The sequence below is a fragment of the Terrapene carolina genome, unplaced genomic scaffold (genome assembly GCF_002925995.2).
Source record: "Terrapene carolina triunguis isolate 2854851 unplaced genomic scaffold, T_m_triunguis-2.0 Scaffold180, whole genome shotgun sequence".
NCBI classification, from domain to species: Eukaryota; Metazoa; Chordata; order Testudines; family Emydidae; genus Terrapene; species Terrapene triunguis.
In genome coordinates, this window is record NW_020664531.1 from 4,306,387 (window position 1) to 4,331,822 (window position 25,436).

A 25,436-nucleotide genomic window follows, 5' to 3' on the forward strand; every position below is an offset into this window, starting at 1 on the left:
AAAAGAATAATAAAAAGAATAATCTTGGCCTTAACATTCCTCCAGTTAAAAGTCAACTGAAATGAAGGTGCTGTGCACTCAGGAACAGACCGTACAAATGGATAAGCGTGTTTAAAAAGCCCCACTCATAAGTCATAAGATGCCACTTCACCCTTCCATTCGCTGCATTACACTGAACTCAGAGAGAGCACTGCTTACCATCTTCTGTTCGGGATCCATCATAATCAACTGTCTGCCCCTTCTTCAGAATTTTGATGGTTGGATAGCCGCTAACATCAAAACGACCTGCCACAGCAGTGGCTGCAGTAGCATCTATTTTGGCAACTGGAATGGGAGGATCATTTTCCTTCAGAGTTTTGGCTATCTTTTCATATTCTGGAGCAAACTGCTTGCAGTGCCCGCACCTGTAAAATCAGAGACATAAACTTGAAGGTATATTTTGCTACTCTGCATTTCCACAGAGCGTTCCACAAGAAGACCTCAGAATTAGTGTGTTATTTTTCTTGCTATGATTTCAGATCTAGAATAGATAAGAGTGTCCAACTGTATTGTTTTAGTAATGTTCGCCCCTGCTATACACAATCTCTCCAGTTCTTACAGTCACAACAGTTATCATAAGATAGTTAAACTTAGAACACTGGCCTTCCTCACTATGGAAAAAGGAAAGCTCTCTCTCTATATATTTATAATCGTGCACAATATAGATCAGGGGTAGGCAACCTATGGCATGCATGCCGAAGGCGGCACGCGAGCTGACTTTCAGTGGCACTCACACTGGTCCTGGCCACCAGTCCGGGGGTCTCTGCATTTTAATTTAATTTTAAATGAATCTTCTTAAATGTTTTAAAAACTTTATTTACTTTACATACAACAATAGTTTAGTTATATATTATAGACTTATAGAAAGAGACCTTCTAAAAACATTAAAATGTATTACTGGCACACGAAACCTTAAATTAGAGTGAATAAATGAAGACTTGACACACCATTTCTGAAATGTTGCCGACCCGTGGTATAGATGTATGATTTCCATTAACACCAGCCAGAGGACTAAATCCCTAAAATTTCCCATCAGCATTTTACTCATGTCAAGTTCTTTATCCTGGTCATAATCTAGGAATTTTGATAGGGCTTATCCTTATGATCTGCAGGTAGGGTGACCAGACAGCAAGTGTGAAAAAAATTGGGACCAGGGGGCGGGGTAATAGGTGCCTATGTAAGAAAAAGCTCCAAAAAAATCGGGACTGTCCCTATAAAATCGGGACATCTGGTCACCCTATCTGCAGGGTCACTTATGAATGGGTTGGAATGAGGTAAGGAAGAGAAGTGAGAGTTGCCTCTTGGTAAGATGGGAAGGGATCAGGCCACTCCATGAGTTACAAATCCAAGCCGTTGCTTGTGCATAACAGGTGACATTTTTTAGGTGAAGCAGGATAAGGAGACAAAAAATGAACTATATTGCACACAAAGTGGTTTTAGAATGTGGCAGCAGAGACAGGGGAAAAACCACACAAAACACAAACAAAAACCACAGTCAATACAGCAAATAGTTCTTAAATTGCTGTGCATATGTGGGCCCACCAGTAGAGAGAATGCAACAGTCAAGTTCGGTGATCAGGTTGTCAGTGGACGGCTCTTGTATGAAGCGAGAGCAGAAGGGTGGTGAGCACTAGTTGAATCAATGGTCTGATCCAGGATGATGGGTCTCATACTCCTATCTTGGAGTCTAAAATTATTGCTGTACTTGCCCACCCAGTAACTACATTAATATTATTTAACTGACATTGTAAAGTACTATTGAATGGTAAGATTATTAAGAAGTGCTATCTACATGGAAGTTCAAGGCTCTGACCTTCAGCCATAGTCTCCTTTATGACCTCTGTTTTTAATATCAAGAAACATTCATGCTTTGATTTGAAGTTGTCCACGCCCGAAGAGGAGTTTCAGAAAGTTTAAGCAAGATCCATTCAGCTATTTTTGAGTTAAAGGGCAACCAACTCCTCCTATCGACCTTCAAACCACTCCACTGTAAAAACCGTAACCACTATTTGAATAGCAGAAACAACAGAATTGTGAATCCTGGCATAGATGTAACTATCATTAAAGACTTTGGGTGAAATCCTGACCCCCACTGAAGTCTTTTGCTAAAGTCGTATGTAATGATTGTGGGAGGGAAATAAAGACAGCTGTGTGAGCACGTGTGTGTGGGGGACCACTACGGAGCATGTTCAGTCAGCAGCTAAGAAGAAATAAAAGGTGCCTAATAGAGTCCCATCCAGTTATGACATCATTGCACACTCTCTCTGCCTGGCCATCCTAGAAGTCCATACAGGGGCTGGGGCTGCTGGGACAGCCTGCATGACAGAGAGAGTGTTAGTCTTATTTCCATAGGAAAATCTTAAATCAGTTTTGTTTAGCATCAAGGCCAGGTGAAAAAAGTTAAGAGAAAAAAGTGTTTCCATCTTTTTCCATTACAAAGATACGACCATCACACATGTGTAACTATGCCCTACAAAAAAAATCGCAGGCAAATTCCAGCTACAAAGGTGGGAACTCATGCCTTCCTGATTCTATTCAGATATTACATGATGGAGGCCAATATAAGAAGCTAGATAGGTTCATCTAAATGCTAATTGGGACCAAATTTTCAACATTAACACTAAGCGGAGACCATCTTTCTCATTCAAAAAAAAAAGTGTTTCGCATTTAATTTCCTTGGCTGCTTTTATGTTAATACATTGTTAAATTACAGTTTAAAAAATAAAATCACAAAGTCAGGCAACGCAAAAGGTTCCTGCAGCAGTGCTAACTCAGCATCTTGCCAACAGTTTCTGTTCCTATGTTTTCCTTTTCTTTAGTATATTACTGTTTGTGGTGTAAAATGCACTAGATTAAATATACTGGCCTAAATTCCGTTACACTGGATTTATATTGATACAACTGGAAACTCCTCTGAGTGCACCAGAGTTACACCAATGCAAATTGAGTATCTGCAGAATTGGACTACTGAGATGTACAGCAAAATGCTGTTAAAAATGCCGACCTTAAGTGGGTCAATTTTTAGTTATACCATATTCCTATTGACATTGGTGGAACAGTGTAAGTGGCCTTAAAGTGGGCAGAAATAGCCTCACAACAATACCCTTGAACAGGGAGCTCCCCAACCAGAGAAGCACTGGTCTAAGGGGCCTGTCTTAGCCCTGCTCCCAGCCCCCAATGGAGACGGATGATCAAAGGCTGGCCAGAGTGTACTGTATTATGGCTACTTTCTGCTTCTCAGGGCCACGGAGTAACAAGGGAAGCAAAGCCAGCTGCACCTACTCACAGTGGGGAACCCCTGCATGTCTTTGGAATATAGGCAACTATATACTAAAGTAATTTGAAGCTGCCTTTGCCTCCCAATTCAGTCCCAACTCCAGACGCATTAAGGGGGTAACTGAGAAACAGGCCCAGAATCCCTAGCCATTTTCTGATGCTGGGCTGAATTCTGCCCGGACCTTACCTGGCTGTGCAGTGGGGAGAATGCAAGGGGCCTTCTCCTTCCTTATTCTCCCACATGACCTGCATGAGAGCCAGGCACAATTGCAACGTTTGTGGTCAGAACAGCTCTGTCTCTACTCCCCCAGGGATACACAGTGCCCCAAGAGGATAGAGCCATGGCTCTACCTACAGTGTGACCAGCAGTCAGAAGGAACAGGCTGCAGTTCATACATAGGTGCAGTTCCACGCATACTCCTAGAGTAGGCTGGGGAAGAGTTCTACTTCCTAGGGGTAGAATGTCTCCCAGTGCTTCCCCTGCAATCATGCCGCTCTACGTCACACCTTATTCTAGGCTCTGCCTAACTGGCACAATCCAGACCTGTGATTTTAGCTATGTAGATTTGAATGCTATTAAGCTGCAAGTGACAAATCTGTCCACTGAAAGCCATAAATGGATCACACAAACCCAGCTGAAATATGTACACTAAAATAAATTTGACTGATTCCTGAGGAAAGTATTTAATGGAGGGCTCGAACCCCATAGACATATCCATTTGGGATAGAAGGGCTATTACAATGCTGCAAGTTTCAAACCTACCATGGTGCATAGAACTCCAACAGCACGGTGTCTTTGTCTGCAATAAAGGTATCGAAGTTTGCATCATTCAGAACTAAAACACCATTTTCTTCTTTAACTTCAGAATCATCATCCTCATCATCATCATCTTCATCGTCGTCATCATCATCCTCTTTTGTAATAGATTCTAGAAAAGTGGGGGGAAAAAACAATACAGGTTAGGTTGTTTCAAGTTTAGTGATAAAGCAACACTGTCAGGTTAAAAATTATACTTTTTTAAAAAGTAAAAACAAAAAACAAAACAAAAACCACCTCTTCAGAATATGATCAGAGTGTAACCAATGCAGCTATGACTGCCAGAGTTTGCAGAGAGCCTGAAACAATAGCTCTGAAGTGTGGTGTCCTATGCATTTCAATGGATGCTAATTCAGATGTCAATGAGGATGACACCTGAAATATCAACACAACTGTTCTGCTGCTCAAAGCATATAAAAAGAGAAAAGCAAGTACATTATGAATATTTACATCAGCATTTCCTGAAGTGTGGGGCATGCCTCCTTGGCAGTGGGTGTGGAGGAGGGAAGAGAGAGAAACACAAAGAACTAGCCAGGTAGGGAGAGGTATGGAAGACGTATAAATTAGCATCCAAGTCTTTAATACCACATGGTGAGGTTGTAGTGGGTGAGTGTGCAATTGTTTTCATTTAAATTTTTTCCCCAAAGTATAGGAAACTTATTTTATTCTTGCATTCGCTCACTGAAATTATACTAGTCAGTTTCACTTTCTCGTTCTCAGTTCAGGAGATTGTTCAATACACAACAAGATTTTCATTAAATTAAAAAACAAAACAAAAAACCCTAAACCCACCACTTTGGAAATTTTATCTAGATACAATGATTTCAAAGACTTTCTTTGTGTTGCACCCATCATGGCCTTGCTCCTGCATTGGGATCCTCTAGTGCAGGAGTCGGCAACCTTTCAGAAGTGGTGTGCCAAGTCTTCATTTATTCATTCTAATTTAAGGTTTCGCATGCCAGTAATACATATTAACGTTTTTAGAAGGTCTCTTTCTAGAAGTCTATAATATATAACTAAGCTATTGTTGTATGTAAAGTAAATAAGGTTTTTAAAATGTTTAAGAAGCTTCATTTAAAATTAAATTAAAATGCAGAGCCCTCCTCCCCACCCGACCGCTGGCAAGGACCTGGGCAGTGTGAGTGCCACTGAAAATCAGCTCGCGTGCCATAGGCGGCACGGCGTGCCATAGGTTGCCTACCCCTGCGTCCATGTGGAGTCCTTAGATGTGCTAGATGTAGTAAAATTCCGTGTGATAATGCAGACAAATCTGAATAAACAAAGAGCTTTGGTTTTGGCCTTGAATTACCTGACAGTGTTTAACAATGATGGAAGAGAGCAAGAGACTAACTCAGATCACAACTCTGGATATATACTGAAATTAAGGCGTTTGCTTGGATTTATACTGAGTGTATAATTTGACCTGCTGATTATGCTGTTGCCAGCTTCAGGATAAATGGGCAGAATACCAGCTACAACATTACAGCTTTCATCATTTTATTAATCAGTGTTTATTTAGAGTGCTATTTTAAGAGTGAATGTATCTGAAGCATTTCCCCCTTGTTTAAATATGTTGTTTTAGGAGGCATCCATGATTCAGGCTGTAGAACTTACTACCTCAAATCTACAGATATTGGGGGGAGTGGAGGAGAGACAGAGAGAGAAGAAAGCAGCCATTCAATCTTGGGTGAAGGTTGTCCTAGCTTTGGTTTGTGTGGGTTATTTCCACTGCCACATTCATTCTTGGTTTGGAATTAAAGATGTCCCCTGTCTCATTAAGAAGCTACTTGAGGGATCAAACCACACCAGCATCGGATAACACTGATATTCAAGAAAAAGTAAGCCTTACTGAAGAACTTTCAGGGAGTTAATTTAATAGAACAAGCACTAACAAAGCCAAAGCTCTTATTAACTGCAGGAAAAAGTATTGCCACTGCAGAGCCCACATTATTAATTTCTTCACCCATGTAGTGGTGAATGTCCAGTCAGCTTATGAACAAACAGATCAGCATGTACTAAGACAAGAAACCATGTAGGTGCCTAGCCAAACTTATCTGTTCCGGGCAGGATTCCCAGCTGGGAAAATGTTCTGGCTGCAACTAGAATTTGTGCATCCAGGATTAAAGGAACACATGATGGCTAATGGGCAAGGGAGTGGGAATAATAATGGACTACGTTCTTTTCTCAGTTATGCTGGTGTAAATCCACTGATGTCAAATGAGTTACTTGGATTTTCAACAGTGTAACTGAAAGCATAACTGGACCAGAGAGCAGTAGTTTCTAGGGCCACAGGAGGTAAGTTTTACTGCAGGGAGAGGGGCATCGCTCAGTAAGTTTCTCCTGTTTTTAACTCCCCCTCATCCCCAAAGCAGTTTGTATTTCAGGTGGATGTGTGTTAATTAAAAGTAACATTCAGCTTTAAAGGGTATCTGATACCATAGCTTCTGATTAAATGAGTGCTTGCAGGAGCCAGAAGGCTTGCAGAGGTTATCTATTTTAGAGTAGCAGACATCTGGATTCAGATTAAGTTTCTTTAATCAACACTGACTACTGTTTCACCTGCTCTCAAGCGGCAACTGCAAACACAGATTTAAAATTGGTCAATGCACTTGAAAAACGTGTTATTACTTTGTATTTCCAAAGCATTTCCCCACATAGATCCCAAAGCACTTAAACATGAAAAAAAATCTCAAAGCATTCCTGAGAGTTAGAAGGCCTTACTATATCCATTTTATAGATAGGGAAACAGAAAGAGAGGTGCAAAGGATTGGATTTTCAGAGCTGCTTAGCACCCAAAGTTTCAAGTAAGCTTGTAAACAGAAGCTACAAGTGAGCAACAAGTTTAAAAAAGTCAGGTCTCCACAGGTGTTGAGGATGCTCATCATTTTTGAAGCAAGTCACTCAAGACTGGATTTTCTGGTCACAATGAAATTCTGTGACAGAAATGGGAAATCAGTTCAGGACTCCTAGCCTTGTCACTAGCCACCAGACCACTCTGTGTACCACTGCTTACTTATATCCACCCATCACCCTTTAGGTTGCAAAGTCAAGCATTCAGAGTTAAATGTCAGAATTAATATTGCCTCTACAAAATCAACTCACAAGACCACGGAAGTTTTGCATGAGTAAGAACATAAGGAGTTCAGGCCTAGTCCTACTAGTTTATTAAATTGAGGTCTAATTTTACTGCAGCTTCTGTAATTACCTCAGTATCCTTAAAATGCTTCATAGCTTTCTACAAAAGTACTCCTTGATAGGCCACACAGATCATTGTACACTGCTGACAGTAATATTACACTACTTCATTCCCTTGCCCCTTTTACTTCACTGTCAGGCCTGGTCTACACTAACACCCCAATTTGATCTAAGGTACGCAACTTCAGCTACGTGAATAACGTAGCTGAAGTCGACATACCTTAGTTCGAACTTACCGTGGTTCAGACGCGGTCCACACGCGGCAGGCAGGCTCCCCCGTCGACTCCGCGGTACTCCTCTCGTTGAGCTGGAGTACCGCAGTCGACGGCGAGCACTTCCGGGATCGATTTATCGCGTCCAGACCAGACGCGATAAATCGAACCCGGAAGTTCGATTGCCAGCCGTCGAACTACCACGGTAGTGTAGACCTGGCCTCAGAAACACAAAAAAGAAACATATTAAAGAAGGATAAAAAAAAAAAAAAAAAAAAAAAAGACCCTCCCCCAATCAGATTGTCTTTTGATTTTGCTATTTAAATTATCATAAGTTTTTCTTTTTTTACATAAACCTGTTTAAAATGAAATCTGAATTTAATCCAAAATATGTTAAGGTCTAAACTTATTATCTCTCTTAAAATATTTAAATAAAAATAAATATGGTGAACCCATGAGCTTCTATCAAAAACTTTGAGTTCAAGGCTGCTTTTCTATATAAAGAAAGAATCAGGGGACAAACATCTAACTTTTGAGGTCAGGCTTTATAAATATGGCACAATAGACCAGCCTATGTAACTTAGGAGACTCATTTTTAAGAGACTTAGGCAAGTAGGAACTTATATTCCAGTTACTTTCACTTAGGCAAGGGCATATTTGAAAATTTTCCCAGGCTGACCTGAAATAGTCAATTTAATTCACTGACTACAGTTAACTTCTTAGGTTAATAAATCATTTAGTTGTAAATGTGAAACAAGTTTTGATAAGAGAAGTTTATGTATTCAAAATGTTTAATGTTTTGTTTAATCCAAATAAATTTTATATGCTGTTTTGTGTGTTCAATTAAATTCTAGTTGCCATCTTACTGCAGCTGGACACAAATCAAGATAAAGTTAATTACCCAGTAAATAAGCAATATATCATTCACCCTCTTCTAACATACTAAAATGTACAATTAAGAATCTGAAAATATTAAGCTATATAGTTGCTTAAGTTAGTGTACCCTCCTAGGTAGCAAAAAGATGTACTAAATCTAGTGTAAAGGCTGTTTAGTTGTAATCAACATTTTTAATGGTTATATCAAAACAATAAGAATGCACCTTTCTTTATAAAAATAACTGAAGTACAAAAAGAAAAAGTTGATTAAAAAGAAATCACTGATTTAAATCAATCCACCTCTTGCACTTTCAAGAGCAGACTTACAATTCGCTGGTAGTAGAGTTTATCCACTTTTGCCGCTAGTTTCACTAGTGTCATTGCTTCTTAGGCCTGGTCCACACTAACCCCCCCACTTCGGACTAAGGTACGCAAATTCAGCTACGTTAATAACGTAGCTGAATTCGAAGTACCTTAGTCCGAACTTACCGCGGGTCCAGATGCGGCAGGCAGGCTCCCCCGTCGATGCCGCGTACTCCTCTCGCCAAGCTGGAGTACCGGCGTCGACGGCGAGCACTTCCGGGATCGATCCCAGAAGATCGATTGCCTGCCGCCGAACCAGGAAGTAAGTGTAGACGTACCCTTAGAGTGACATTGACTGTCTACCTTCAAGTCTGCTGTCAGTTTCAGAAGGCTAAGACCTGCTAAAGATGTGATGCGAAAACAACCCCTACACACACAACCCAGCGGATGAAACTTTAAGTTAGAGATTTACATTTTTAAGAGTCAGGTGCCCTGACAGTTACAGAATGAGGCTAGCCTGTTGAGTGACTACAGCTTAAAGTGCAGAAGTAGCAAATAAATATTTGCATATAAAAACAGAGGTCTGTGTGGAAGGAAAAAGAGAAATAGCTATAATAAAATTTAAGTCTATGTTTTTCTTTAAGCTTCCTGCAAAAGAAATTGATGAGGCAGTTAAACAACAAATTTTGTTTAAAAATAAAACCTCACGCAAGCAGTCACACTAAGTGACCAGCAAATTCATCAAGTCATTATTGAGGGTTAAACTCTACCTTCTCATGAATATGGGTAACTTCTGATCACTTCAGTGGGAACTGAGCACACAGAGGACGGAATTTTAAGAAAATAAATTTGTTGCTTCAACCCTGCCACAGGTCTTAAACATACCAGAACATTCATCCCAAGCCCTGGGTGCATCTGGATGATCTTCATGCATATTTCTGGCTGGAAGTTCGCATAACTGTGGTGGATCACATAGATGATGTTTGCATATTTATCATTAAGCAGCATTTATCAGCAGTAGGGCCTATTCAGGGTTTGGTTTTTTTTTTTTTTTTTTTTTTTAAAGTTACATATGGTCCTACACCAAAACCCTGGATCCAAATACTAATGACTGTTGGATCTAGATGCAAATTTCACAGCTAGCTCCATCTCTAAGATCTTGAATCTGAACCAGACTCCACTGAACTCTGAGGCAGTTCAGTCTTGGATTCAAATCTGAACTTTGGAGCTTGGGCCCAGCTCCAAAATAAATATGCATATGCATAGGAAATGAGGGAAGGACACTCAATGTTAGAACAAAGACAAAATATCTCCCAGAAACTTATTCATCTGGGGGGGATTCTTTCTTAGTTATAATTAAGGCTACAATTATGTCACAGAGGTCTCAGAAGCCGATCTCCATGACATTTTCTGCCCTGGGGCTGGAACTCCCAGCCAGCCCCGCCCTCACAGCTCCCAGCCACGGCAGGCGGACCCCGCGCAGCTGCCCAGCCACGGCAGGCGACTGGGGGACTCTGCAGCTACCAGTTGTCTGGGATGAGGGGACCCCGCAGCAGCCCAGCCCCAGGGGCAGTGGGATCCCGGAGCTCCCACGCACCGCATCGGTGAGGGACCCAGGAGCCCCCAGCACCCACCTACCCCTTTTGTCATGGATATTTTTAGTGAAAGTCAGGGACAGGTCACAGGAAATAAACAAAAATTCACGGCAGCTTGTGACCTGTCCCTGACTTTCACTAAAAATATCCATGACAAAAATTTAGCCTTCGTTATAATGTAGTGTGTTCTATTTCTTATAGTTTAGATGCTCATGCTACATGTTCGTCTAATGTGATGCGAAAATCAAGGACCTGATAACTTGTAATCATTACAGAGCCTATAGCACTTTTAATAATGTCAGTCATTCACAATCTTTTCTGTACCTGTGTTCCCTCTTTCATACTAGGATCCACCTGTTACCACCTTCCCATTTAACAACTTAGGAAGGACATGGTGGCTATGACTCCCAGACACTTGGTCACAACACTGAGCTTGATAAATCCACCTGTAAGAATATTAACTCAGGTGTCCAAGCTGAAGCTCACGGCAGGAAATGTCATAGCCAAACTACCTCTCTGGTCCCCCACAACTTAAACTATATTTAGTATTCTTCTTCTTCACTTCCTATACAAACTTAGTTAATGCAGAGTAACACTACTTAACTGCTGTATCCCCAGACACGTGGCTGCATTTCAGTGGTGAAAGTAGTGGTCTGAAAATATACCCCTTACTTATCTCACAGGGGTTTTGTGAGAATTAATTAAGATCTGTAAAATACTTTGTGGTCCACAGATGAAGGGTATTATGGGTATGTAATGGATTACTATTAAACTAATGCATATCAGAGGAAAATAAACCTCCAGTTTACATATAAAAGTATTTGATATTGGCAGTGTGGTACTGTACTCTGTACACCAGTCATCTGCAGATAGAGGGCAAAATTCTGGCCCCGTTGAAGACAATGGCAAAGCTCCCACTAACTTTAATGGGACCAGGATATCATTCTGAGATGTTTGTGAGCAAATACTCTGCAAGTAATAGGGAAATAAACCCTAGGACAGCTGTATTCTGAAAGCTGACCACAGCAAGTGTTCAGGTGAGCAGCCAAGCAGCATGGACAGTGTCATACTAAAGAAGCTTCCTAAGAAAGAGTAAAGGTGTCTCCTGATTGCTGTTCAAAATAAGAAGTAAAACAGAGAGAGCAGAATATACCCTCCCACAGTAAAGTTCTCCTGATCCTCATATAGCAAAGCTGGAGAACCTTAATTGTTGTGTTTCCCCCATGGGCCTAATCTTGTAAATGCTTATGCAGGTGAGTAATTTTACACACAATTACTTTCATTAAATTCAATGGGACTATTCACCTGAGCAACTATCTGCAGGATTGGGAGCCAAGTGATTATCTCAGAATCTCTGCTCCCACAAAACTACATAGAGTGCCTAACATTTTAGAGGACAAACAAGATTATTGTTTTAATTTGTGTGTGAATAAGGTTTCTAAAAAACTGAAACACCATTTTATATCATGTCCTCAGTCCTATCTAGACTATAAATTATTTCTAATGCAAAGCAGCTTTGTTTCATCTAATTTTGGAAGTGAGGAAATATGCATGGATGACCGAGATACTTAAGATTCAACAAAACAAAACTGCAACAGATTATTTGAAGTAAGAGCCCTGTGAGAATATAGAGGTTGTAGATATCCTCAGTATTCTGTGTTCCTTTTAATTTTGAAACACTTGTTATTTTTAATGTGAAAGGAGACAGTGAATACTGAGGATGCTAGCACTTCATTTTATACTTTGCAGGAGGAGACAAGAAGAATGAGCTGCAAGTCAAAGTACTAATTTTCATAGCCTAGGACAAGTAGAAGCCCCATAAGAATATTAAAACCCTGAAGAAAGCAACCGGCAGAGTTAGCAAATTGTGATGGATTTTTATTAAATCAAAGTAGGCTTTGAGGTCTGTCATTATTTAGCCCAGGAAAAGGTTTAGGGGGGAAAAGACCCCCAGAGATTATTCCACACAACTTCACGAAGTTAATTCTTTTCTACCTCCTATAAAAGCGCTCTCTTTTTACGATGGTAGTTTCTTAATTTGGAAGGTAATAATTTTTAGATAAGTTGCATTAGGCTAACCACTATCACTACTTATTGATTAGAGGTTTAGACTCATTTCAAGTTCACCTTCGGAAAATAAATGTGTGTGTTTAGAAGAGTACAATTTAATCACCACCAACATTAATTTAAGTAGCGGTTACATATTAAGAAGCGAGAAATTCTTCAAATATAAGAATAGTTATTTCGTGGCATTATCCAGTTAACGTTATGTTAACATTTCAATATGGAGTTGTTTTCCAGGCCATTTAGTTGCTTCATAAGTTCAAGTGCAATAGTTAGTTCTAGTTATATTAACATAAAAAGATTGAAAAATATATTTTTTCCTCTGCCAAAATAAGATTAAAGATATAGAAGTTATGAAATAACTTCAGTCTAATTTTTAAACCATGTTTACTTTGCATCACTTCCTCAGGACCCAATCCTAGAAACAGGCTTTATTCACAAACATGTTTGCTAGAATAGGTCTTAGAAATGAAATTCACCCTATTACATAGTATTCACCTAAGGTGTTATTCCCTCGAAGTTCTCAGGCCCTGAGCCTACAACTGACTGTGCATAGACACACACCTTGTACTGCAATTAAAATCAATGTGCAGTGCACCCATGTGCATTTAATTGTGCAATTGGCCCTTTAGTAAATGCATAGGCCTCATGCTGATCCTCTGCATTGAGATTAATTTCTCCCTTGGAATTTCTAACCATATAACAGAGTTTTCATTTCCAGTGTGAGTGACCCAAGGCAATGAGTTACAGAATACATATCTATAAAGAAAGCATAAACAAAGCATAAAATATTTGCACAAAAAGAGAATAGTCAGTCTTTGGGTTTCTGCAATGCAAATAAGAACAGGACATAAGCTAGTTGATCAAAAGCAATGAGTTTCATAGATATTGTAAGGGATGTGGCAATTTTATCTAATTAGCAGATCAATAGTCTTTAGATACTCTAGCAAGCATTTTCCTCATTTAACCTCAGGGCTTTAGGATTACAACTGCCACCTCCTATTTCCAGAGATTTTGGCTTTTTTACACTTTAACCCCTGTGAGCCACTAACTACCCTTATTTTCTCATATTTTTTCCTGCATTTTTTATCATTACTTAACATTTTACTTTTCCACACATCCTCTAATTATTTTAATTGCTTACCGACCAGCCCTTGCTTCCCTCCCCCTCCACTAGTTTTAATCTATTCCTCCTAACTCAACAAGAGACCTCAAGCATCTCTATAACAGTACCTTCGCAGGGTACAGCAGATTTAGTAGTTATCCCTTTACCAATCCCTCCTCCCTTAACTGTTACAGACCACGACATTCTAACACAAGCCCATTTCCTTTTCAGACCTGAGACAAACCAGCTCTTATCTACTACAGCAGAACTAATCACACACTCACCTCCACCTTGTTCTTCGTCTTGGCAGCTTGCTAATATAGCAAGCTGAGCCAGCCCCAGGAGGAGCATTAACAGGCAGACTTTACTGACATTCATCCTTGCATGTACTAGCAATACCCTAAAAATTGCACCTTTCACCACCTGACTTGCTTTGCGTCTCTCCTTTTCTTTCCCCCCCTTCTTTCTCTTCCTCTTAGGGGGCTGGGCCCACACTACACGCCTGCTCTGAGGTGCCTCTCTCCAATTGGCTGTCTCAGGGACCACCAATCACCAGCTGCCACTAGTTTCAGCTGCAATAGTCCTGAAGCAGAAGGGGTGGGAATGAGAGGAGAGGACAAAGAAGAGGAGGGGGTGGGAGGTGGAGGAGGAAGGGGCGTGGCTTCTCTGCACAGAGTGGCCACTTCTCGCGTTGGGATTGGTGGGTAGGACAGAGCGGGAGGCACTAAAGGGGGCGGGGCGAGGCGAGGCGGGGACGGGCGCTAGCAGCCCGTGAGGGTACAACACGTGGGGCTTGCGAGAGCGGGGCTGGGCGCGGCGCGCTGGGCTCTCGTGGGGGGAGCGGGGTGTGCGCGTGGCTGCAGTGCAGTGCAGGGGGGCGGCTTGGCGGCTGCTGAGCGAGAGGCGCTGGGGAGCTGCGTCCCCAGGCACGAGCTGCTAGGGCCAGGGGCAGGCCCAGGCTTGTGGGGCGCTTGGCTGTGAAACGCACGCTACACAATCGTTGCTCGTCACACGTAGGGGAGGGAGGAACCACAAGCAGCTGGAAAAACCCTGGTGCCTGAAGCTAAAGCCAGGGAGGCCGCCTGCACCGACTAGCTCTGTGTTTCGGCTGTGGTCTGCAGCTTAATCTTGCTATTGTAAAGTGTCTGCTTTCTGTCCCTAGGGTTTGCTTTCAGTCGCTCCCCCCTACCCCACAGGCTGTAGGGAAGGGAGAAGCGGTTAGAGCCTTAAGAGGAGAACCCCTTTTTGTTGATAGGGGATATCCTCTGTTATCTTTACACTCATGTAGGCTCCAATCTGACCAAATATTTTTTGTAGAAAGTAAAATACACAGATGGTGTGACTTTTCATTCACTTCAGTTTACTTCAGAAAATGAGTAGCAGAGAAGGGGGCATATACTACAAAGGAGGGTTCTGGAATTATGCTTCTCCACATACACCTGACTCATCTGCAAATATTCAAACCATACTTCAGTTACTAGTGACCTAAAACAGCTGTGGGAGATTAGAGAGGATGAGGCCTTAGAGCTCTATCTGTGGATTGTCTTAACTCCCCCTTCCCAAACTTTTCAGAATTATTAGAGAGCACCACATAAACAAGGTGCTCTAGAAAGGGCTAGAAAGCTGACACTCCCCCACCAAGTGTTTGTAATCTGATTTCAAGATGTTAACTAGAGTAATGGTCCAAAAGCAACTCAAATTTATTTCAAATATTTAATAGCATTAGTATATCCACAATCTCCTTTGTTGTTGCTCTGAACAATTTGAGTGAGGATGCATTGAGGATTATGTGTGAACAGCAAATTAGATAGGAGTTTGCAACATACTTAATTGGACAGGGAGGCACTATACTAGCTCCTCTAGTGAGAGCAGATATATAGAAGCTATTAGGGTACCTCATTTCCAGAAAGGTGTAGACAAATTTGAATGAATTCAGAGAAAAAGCAACAAAAGTTGATGGAGGATTTAGAGATTGACTAATGTCAAAAGTTATACTTTTAAGGGGTAGAGTACCTGAAGGGTAGAAAACAAAAAGAATTATTTAGGATTGTACAAGCTTGTAATTAGGCGTAACTGGGTGCAATGAAGAAAGGGAATTTTAAAATCTAATATCAGAGAATTTCCAGATCGGTTTACTTGTGCTGTAGGATTTTTTCCCCACTGTAGCCTTATTGGAAAACCAGGTGCCTGCCCACTTCTAAAGGCCCCCTCCCCCAGCCTAGTGGGAGGGACTGCTGGACCCAGGAACCAAATGAATATGGGGGACAACTAATGAAAAATAGGGAGTGGAGTGACGGTCACAGGTTCAAAACAAGGGTACCGGATGGGGACACTGAGCAGAGGACCCCGGACAGTGCCCACTGCTCCTCAAAGGTGTCTAGGGAGCCAATGGAATTCTGCCTGGAGGCATGAGACCAGGGAGGAATGGAAATAGGCCCCACAGTTGCAGAGCACCCCCTCGTCCAACAACCTCCTACTGGTGTTATAGATGGTGACTTTGGCCAGAGCCAGGAGGAGGTTGATGAGGAGGCCTCGTGACTTTGTGGGGCCACAGATAGGATGTGCAAAAATGAACAAGTGTGGGGAAAAGTGCAGCCAGAACCTCAAGAAGACGTTGTGGAGGAGCTGGAATAGGGGCTGCAACCTGGTGCATTCGAGGTAGGCATGTGCCAGGTTCTCCCTCATGCCGCAGAACGGGCAGGCCTTGGGTATGGGGGTGAACTGTGCCAGATACACGCCTGTGCTCACGGCTCCATGAAGGAGCCGCCAACCGATGTCCCTGGTGGGCCGTGGGACCGAGGTGGAGTAGAGGCTGGCCCACCGGGGCTCCTCACCCTCCACAGGTGCTAAATAGTCCTGCCACTTGGTGTCGGGGCGGGACGAGAGGATGAAGAAATGCAATGTGTGGAGCACGAGTGTGTACGGTTGGTCCCTGGACGCGGTTCAGAAGCGAACCGGCTGCAGGGTGTGCAGTCGACTTGGCATATGGGAATGGGGAAGCTGGGGGGGCTTGCGGAACAGGGGCCCGATAAAAAGATCTGGAGGCCCCAAGGTGAGCGGGGAGCGCCCTCTTGCAGGGTCCGCCGTAGAAAGACGAGAGGGAAGGGGCGACAAGGCAGCGCCCACCTCCCACTTTTCCCCACTGTAATAGGTTGGAAGCCTTATTTCCTAAGATATTAAACATGGGATAAAATGGTTAGGAATATACAATGGTGAGAAATCTTAACGCTACTGCAAACTCTCTCTTCATCTCCTTTTCTGATATTCCTCTTAAGGATCAAGATGTCTTGCTCCCATCCTATCCTTGATGGAGATTCTTCTTTTCTTAAAACAGCTGCTGAACTTCTCTTTTGAAAGCCATGTTGTTAGAGTGGGTTCAAAATGCACTGAAAAAGGCCTTGTTTTTCCCATTTATGAGTGTATTAAATGGAAATTTTCTTGATTAAAGCAACTTTGGTTAGAGCTTTCATCAGATAAATATTTAATGTGAACTTGGACAATATTAGAATTCACATTTTAAAAAAACTGGATTTTAAGAACAATTTACAAAACAACAGGGAACAGATTGTATTTATATAGCTATTTTGCAGGCATTTTTATAGATGAAATACATGGACCTGTTTAAAATTTGCCACTAATCTTCCCCTTAAGTTATATTTCTCCTTAACTCCTACAATGTTTTGTTTATCTGACCAGTTATAAATGGTAAATATTTCACTTAGTTGTGCAGTCTTTTGCACATGTTCACTATTTTTTCCACAAGTTGTATGAGGGTTATTACCAGTCAGCCTTAGTATGTGCATATACAGTCTACTGATTTACGCAGGACTAACATGGTTGACATAGGATGATAACTTTAATTTTCTCTTTTCCCTTTTATATGGCAGCATTGCTCTGGAATTCTATTCAAAACAGAAGCAGGTATCTACCTCCTACCTATATTGGTTGTGAGGATGCAATTTTTGTAAGCTTGCCACTGTGAAACATGGCAACATTCAGTGAAAACATTCAGTAGTATAATTTTAGTCATAGTTTTAAGTACACTACCCCCAAACAAAGAACCCCCCTGAATACACAGCACAGCATGCTATAAAGTTGTGACCCACGAGTACAACACAAGCTGTGTATCTATTTTCCCCCTCTACAATTAAAAGCACACTATATAACTTACCGTAACAATTATCAAACTGGGATTTATGAACATCAAGTACAGGAAGGGAGATACCGAGTTGTCAGGACTCTTGGGTTCTGTTACCAGCTGCGCAACTGACTTGCTCTTGTTATTTTGGACAGATCACACAAACTCCTTGTCTCAGTTTCCTAATCTGTAAAATGAGGATAATAGCTACCTCATGAGGTTAAGTATTTAGTCTGTGATCCTGAGACAAAAAGGCTGCATAAGAGCCCCTTTATTTCATTCAGTTCACAATACTTGCACCGTCATAAAAAGATGTCATAGTGCCAAAAATTTTAATATCATGCAGTGATTAGCAAGAATTTCCAAGTATGAAGAAATATTTTAGTATTGAGAAAAAATTTAGCATGGCTTAAGGAACATAGAAGATGTCACATGGGAAGACCATTGATCCATCTAGTCTGGCATTCTGTGTGTATATCAGTGGCCTGTACCTTATGGTCTGGAAAAAAGAAAAACAAACCACACAACCCTCTGGCCAGTTTTGCAATGCTAGACCATAGGGTAAGCCGCCAATCAATATGCCTTAAAGAAAAGATGGCAGATAGGGTGGAGCTTGCATCACAACTCTTTCTCTTGGTCTTATAACTTTTCAACTTAGTTGCTGAAAATGCAAATATTAATCCTGCCTGCAGAATTCATTCAATCCCTTTTAAAATGTTAATGTGTGACTATTGTTCTGCTGGTTTCATGATGCTTTTGTCACTTTTTACATTAGCCAACCTGTTTGTCTCTCATAAAATGTGATCCTGGTGAGAGCTTGAAGCTTTCTAATGAGGTCAAGCTACTCTATCATGTCCTGTGCCTTCTCCCTTTTTGGTTACTGGGCTGGGAGCTTGTTCTGTTGATTAGTTAGCAGTCTGTCTCATTGAGGTAGATTTTTTTCAATAACACATTGACAGTATTTGGATACAAAGCGTTCTGAATGGGGAAAACATTTGAGATATATGAAGTCCCTTTAGATTCAAGAGGTCAATATGTGCTGTGCTGCCAATTTTTTTGGTAACGATCGTGCCACTAGTCAATCACTGGTGACTAGAGGCAACTGACATACTTCTAAACATTGTTGGATAAAATGCTGTTAATCAGACTACAGGGCTGTGAGAAAGTATCTACCTGGTCACATTTAGCTTGCAGTGTATGTAAGTAGCTGGTGCTGCCCACGGAGGCTCATTGTTCCCAGATATCAAAGCAGTGTATTAGTATCTGTAGGTAATGAAAGGAGTTCCTGGGTTCAAAACTGTGGGATGAGTTCTGAAACAGGAGCCATTTCTAAACTGGTGTGTCCAGCACTGCAGAAGAATCCAGCTGATGGTTACTCTAGTATGCTATCCAAAACTGAGGCTACATTTTTAACAGAACATGTTCTCACATCAACCATATCATATTGTATTCCATATAAACTTCACCTTTGATAGCCCAACATGTTTCAGAGAGATGACACATTATATGGTCAATAGAATGCCTTCCCAGTCCTTATGTTAGTCATCTGTAGAGTCAAAATCATGTGTGATGTCCCCCTCTTTCCCCCCCCAAAAAACATTTGCACGTGAAATATCCTAGTTTAATATATGTTGCATCTGCATTCCCAATACTTACTAGTTGTGACGGGTTGGATCACAGAAACCCCCTTGGGAGCTGCCATCCAATGTACCAAGACTACCGCTGCTCCTGTTTTCTCTGCCAGCTCAGGACTCCAGCACCCTGTCTTGCTGAGCCAGACACTCCCGTCTGCTCCAACACAGACCCAGGGTCTGAATAACTTACCCCAAAGCTGCAAGTTTACCTGAAAACAGCTCACAGAAGTGTGCTTGTCTTTAGCACTCAGATGCCCAACTTCCAATGGGGTCTAAACCCAAATAAATCCGTTTTACCCTGTATAAAGCTTATACAGGGTAAACTCATAAATTGTTCGCCCTCTATAACACTGATAGAGAGACATGCACAGCTGTTTGCTCCCCCAGGTATTAATACATACTCTGAGTTAATTACTAAGTAGAAAGTGATTTTATTAAATACAGAAAGTAGGATTTAAGTGGTTCCGAGTAGTAACAGACAGAACAAAGTAAGTCACCAAGCAAAATAAAATAAAATGCGCAAATCTATGTCTAATCAAACTGAACACAGATAATCTCATCCTCAGAGATGCTTCAGTAAGCTTTTTCTCAGACTGGACACCTTCCAGGCCTGGGCACAATTCTTTCCCCTGGTACAGCTCTTGTTCCAGCTCAGGTGATAGCTAGGGGATTCTTCATGATGGCTCCTCTCCCTCCTTGTTCTCTTCCACCCCTATATATCTTTTGCAAAGGCGGGAACCCTTTGTCCCTCTGGGTTTCCACCCCCCCTCACTGGAAAAGCACCAGGTTAAAGATGGATTCCAGGTCAGATGACATGATCACATGTCACTGCAAGACTTCATTACCCACTTGCCAGCGCACACATATACAGGAAGACTAACAGGTAAACACAGCCATCTGCAGACAATGGTCCTGGTTAATGGGAGTCATCAAGATTCCAAACCGCTATTAATGGCCCACACTTTGCATAATTACAATAGGCCCTCAGAGTTACATTTCATATTTCTAGTTTTAGATACAAGAGTGGTACATTTATACAAATAGGATGATCACACTTAGTAGATTATAAGCTTTGTAATGATACCTTACAAGAGACCTTTTGCATGAAGCATATTCCAGTTACATTATATTCACTTACCATATTTTTATAAAACTATTCCAGTTGCATTATCTTTACTTATTATGTTTTTATAAAACCATATAGACTGCACAACGTCACACTAGTAATGTACAAATAATTACACAAATCAGCTTATGAAAACAGCAGTCATGGGAAAAACAATTGCTATTAAACTTACTTCTGATAAATCACTACAAACAACTTGTGGCGCCACATCTTGTCTCTTGAGGGCATAGATGTTGGCAAAGAATCAACATTGTTTTAGACTCAGGCCAAGGTCATGCTCCGTGTCACGACACCCTTGCTATATGCTGCACCATTCTTATACGCAATGCCTACAAGCTTTAAACGGTGTAGTGCTTGCCTGTCCCTGGGTTCCTGTGTTGCTACAGACACTTGACCAAGACTGTCATCACATGCATATTCTTTGTCTAGAGATTAGGTAGTCTCACTAAGCTAAAGTGTTGAGGCCCTAAACATGTTTTCCATTTCTCCCTGTAGAATTGTGGATCTCCTGAATGCATCTCTGGTAATAGTAGATCTAGTTATAATTGGGGGAAAAGGCTGGGTGATTGAGATTGCTGTGCTGGAATTGCACCCACCTGGCAGGTGGATCCAGGATATTATGAAGAAAAACACGCTGAGAGCGCAATTAGGACTGTGGGTCTTGCTTATGAGCACATGGAGACCATGCGGAACTTCAGGTTGACGATGTGCTTGTTGAGCTCCCTAAGGTCCAGAATGGGTCTTAAGCCTCCTTTTGCCTTGGGAACAAGGAAGTAGCGCGAGTAGAAACCACTGCCCCATAACTCTTGAGGCACTTCCTCCACTGCCCCTAGGGCGAGGAGTGTCTGTACCTCCTGGATGAGAAGTTGCTCGTTAGAGGGTTCTCTGAAGAGGGACGGGGAAGAAGGGTGGGGGGGGTAGACCGGAAGTGGATAGAATATCCCGCCTCTGTTGTGTGAAGGACCCAACGGTCCAATGTAATAAGGGACCAGGCATGGTAGAAACGGGATAGACGATTCAGGAAGGGATAGCGTCGTGAGTCGGACCGGTGCGCGGTGCGGTGCCGGGACTCCAAACGACGCTGGGACTCAGAGCAGCGTGGGGAAGCTGGTCTGGGAACGGGCGGCCCGAACATTGCCGGTTTACCCCTCGACGGTACCGGGAGTTGTACCGGGGGTGGCGCCGGGATAGGGGACACCGGTGCCATCATCTCAATAAGCCCTATAGCGGCCTCGAAGGTGTCCGGGGTGGAGGGCAATGTAGCTTCCTCCACTTGAAGAGGCCCTTGTGGCGCGGGACTAGTATGAGCAGAGGGAGGTCTTGCGGTTTTGTTAGGCTTTGGGGCCTGGTCAGAGCTGTGCTTGGTCGGGGCCGCGGTGACTGCCTCGGGCCTTTTGGAATGTCCTTCCATGGCTTGCTTCTTACGAGCGACCGGGGAGTGGGAGCGGTGCAGAGATAGATGTATTTGGGGCCCGGGAGATCGTCGGTCCCGAGGAGGGCGAGGATCCTTGTGCAGTGCTATGGGCGGCACTGCTGGGGGAGCACTGCGCACTGAGGTGCTCGGGCCCGCACCTTGAGAGGGACGCAGTGCAGACTCCATGAGGAGTTGCTTGAGGCGGATTTCCCTCTCTTTCCTCGTGCGGGGCTTGAATGCTTTGCCGATTTTGCACCTGTCTGCCTGATGAGTGTCCCCCAGACACCTAAGGCAGGAGTCGTGGGGGTCGCCCGTAGGCATGGGCTTGCCGCAAGAACTGCAGGGTTTGAAACCCTGGGACGGCATGCCCCAGAGCCCTGTAGGGCACTCGTTGAAGGGGAAACCCTCCCCCCTACCACTATACTACACTTAACGCTAAGATAACTACTAACGATTAACTAACAAAGGGAACTATTTACAATGATAAGAGGATGCTAGGGAGTAGTGGAGCACTTGGTAGCAAGAGACCACTGTTCCAACAACCGTCATGAGCGGTAAGAAGGAACTGAAGGGGGGTCGTGCTGGCAGGGTCTTATATAGAGTGCCATATTGGCGCTATTCCAGGGGGCTCCACAGCCGGCCCGACGGGTAGCTGCTAGAGAAAAAATTTCCGACTTCTGTGCACGCACCGCGTGCACACATCTAATTGGAATTGATATGAGCAAGCACTCGAAGAAGAATGTTCACATATGTAAGTGCTTCCAAAAATGCTGAACGTTTTCAGTGCAACTTCGATAAGATTTTTGTATTTTTCATTGTCCAGACTTTTGTAGAAGTCCTGCAGGCTGCTTTCTCTGTGCTTATTTCGGTAAACTGCTGAACATTGAACAAAGTTCAATAACCTCCAACTGCAAATCTAGTGGCACTTCCTCTGGATCCACAGAAAAGGGATCTTCAATCAGCTTCAACTGGACGTCGTCTTCTTTAGACAAAGCAAGTCTTCTGTCAAATTCTTCAATCAAAAGATTAATCTGCTTTGTGTATTTTTCTCCTAACTTGGCGTGTTTGTGCTGAGGGATACGCTGTGCACAAGTGGGAAAGTGACACATTTCACCTTTTGACAGCTGACTTCTGAAAAGTTTCAATTTCATTTTGAAAGCTTTCACTGCTGCACACATTTGAAATATAAGTTGATTTTTTCCCTGAAGTTGAATGTTGAGATAATTCAGGTGTGCTGTAATATCACAAAAGAAAAAAAGATCTTGATTCCAGGACTCATTTTCAAACTCTCGGAATTTTATTGGCCCATTTTCTAGGAATTTTGCTACCTCCTCTTTCAAAACAACGAAACGCTGGAGCACTCTTCCTTGACTCAACCACCTCACTTCCGTATGGTAGATTAAGTCACTGCACTAGGCGTCTACCCCTTCAAGAAAGACTCGAAATGTCCTATGTTTTAGTCCTCTAGAACGGATGTAGTTTACAATGGAAACTACCACTGACATTACATGCTCAAATTTTAAAACTTTGCTACACAAAACCTGCTGATGTATAATGTAGTGATGTTTGGTTATTTGTCTCCCGATAAATTCTTCAAGAAGAGTAACTGCTCCAACATTTTTTCCGCACATAGCTGGAGTACCATCAGTACAAATGGCCACCAAGTTTGTGAAATCTAATCCCGACTTATCATTCATGCACTTTATCACTTCACTGGAGATTTCTTTTCCGGTTGTGCGACCTGTCGTGGAGCACATGCCAGCAAGTTCTTCAGTAATTTCAAAGTTTTTATCAATTCCTCTAATAAAAATAAGAAGTTGGGCGGTGTCTTTTAAATCGGTGCTTTCATCCATAGCTAGGGAGTAAAAGCAGAATTCACTTACTATCTGCTTAAACTGATCACTTAGATTGGTAGAAATGTCAGCTATTCTTCTCTGTATAGTCGTGCGTGATAGACTGACATTCTCAAATATTCCCCTCTTTTCTGGACATAACTCAGATACAGTAATCAACATACACTTTTTTAAAAACTCACCTTCTGTGAAGCATTTCCCAGCAGCAGCAATTTCCTTAGAAATTTGAAAGCTTACTTTAGTAACCATATCGTTCTGAGTGCTCACTTTCTTGAAAATTTGCTGTTCTTCACTAAGGTTTTTCGCTAAACTGGCTGCTTTAATTATTTTTTCATTTGGGTTCCGTTTGGCAAGATTGGGATGTTTAGTTTCTGATTGCAAAATTCTGGATACGTTCATCGAAGCTGACTCGACAAAGCATGTCCGCTTCCATACACAATAGGGAAAGTGAATGAAGTCTGTCCTGACACATTGTTGTTCTCTGAGGGTTTTTTATTCTTTTCAGCTGAGAAAAAGAGCGTTCTGCGGAGCAGTTAGTAATCATCAATGTTAGAAAAATACGTAGTGTGATCTCTACATTTGGAAATACACATTATATTCCGTCTTTCAATATTGTGTCATGAAGATCAATGTGACTGAATTTCATTTTTCCTCTTTCATTAAACTTCGTGCACATATAACAGTGGAACTGCCGTACTTCTCCACAGAGATTCATGTTCAAGTCAACAGGTATGAGTCAACTAGCTTTTGGGAACCTTGTGAATATTGTTCATCAGATAAGTCCATATCGTTTAGAAAAGAAAATCTACTTGATGCTTCTTTGTACACTTCACCTCTCCTCTTCATATGAGCTTCAAGTGCATCAATTATAGCGTAGTAAGTAGATACGCAAGATTTGTCTCTAGGATTCAATGCTGTTTCTGTTGCACTGCTATCATTTGCTTGTTTTTCCTGATTGGCTTGCGGGACTGAGCTTCTTTGTAGTTATTATCAGGCAAGATATCTTTTGATAGGTCTTCAAATCTTTCGAAATCATTCCTCAAAGTGTGTAAGTGGTCTGCTAATTGACAGAGGTCTGCACATGTTTTCAAATCCAATTCTTTTTCATGGAGAGCTTGACTTGTGTGGTAAAAGTGTTTGTAAAATTTCATTCCACATGGTCAACATGAATACAAACTCTAGTTCTTGCATCTTGTTTGCAATGTTTTCTGCCTCTCGTATAGTTTCTCCCTTTTGTGATTGGTCTTCAGTTATACTTTCTAATGCATCCACAATCTTTGAGTAGGACTCCAGAATTGCACTTGTTGCCACTGCATGTGCCTCCCAGCGAGTATTAGAAAGAGATTTCAACACACGATCATTGCCCAAATATGTTTTAAGAACTGCCCATCGGTGTGTTGAGGCAGAGAAAAATGTATAAAGTAACTGGACTGTTGAGAAAAACCTTACTGCCACCGGACAACAATCAACAGCACTGCGGCCAACAAGATTGAGAGAGTGTGCAGCACATGGTATGAATATGGCATATTTGTTCTGTTTTAAAAGCTTTTTCTGCATTCCTTGATAATGCCCTGACAAGTTGGCAGCGTTGTCATAAGATTGACCTCTGCACTTTGAGAAATCTATTTTGCAAACTTGGCACAGATAATGCAGTATTTGATTTGCCATTTCTTCACCAGTGTGGCTTTTCAAATTGAGGGATATTATAAATCGTTCAACTGGTTTTCCATCTGTGGGAGACACATATCTTAGTACAATACTCAATTGATCAATATGTGAAAGATCAGGT

The 25,436-nt window shown here is 42.0% G+C and overlaps 1 protein-coding gene across 1 annotated transcript in view; it reads right to left on the reverse strand.

Moving 5' to 3' along the window:
- The window catches only part of LOC113407019 (protein disulfide-isomerase A4-like), a 21,846-nt gene extending 7,918 nt beyond the window's left edge, over positions 1 to 13,928 (reverse strand). Inside the window, exons 1-3 of the mRNA XM_026654098.1 lie at positions 13,767 to 13,928; positions 4,079 to 4,244; positions 199 to 404 (exon numbers count right to left, since the gene is read on the reverse strand). Of these exons, the coding sequence (XP_026509883.1) occupies positions 199 to 404; positions 4,079 to 4,244; positions 13,767 to 13,860 (466 nt within the window). The 5' untranslated portion in view covers positions 13,861 to 13,928. The remainder of the gene's footprint in view (positions 1 to 198; positions 405 to 4,078; positions 4,245 to 13,766) is intronic.
- Positions 13,929 to 25,436: the final 11,508 nt, after the last annotated feature.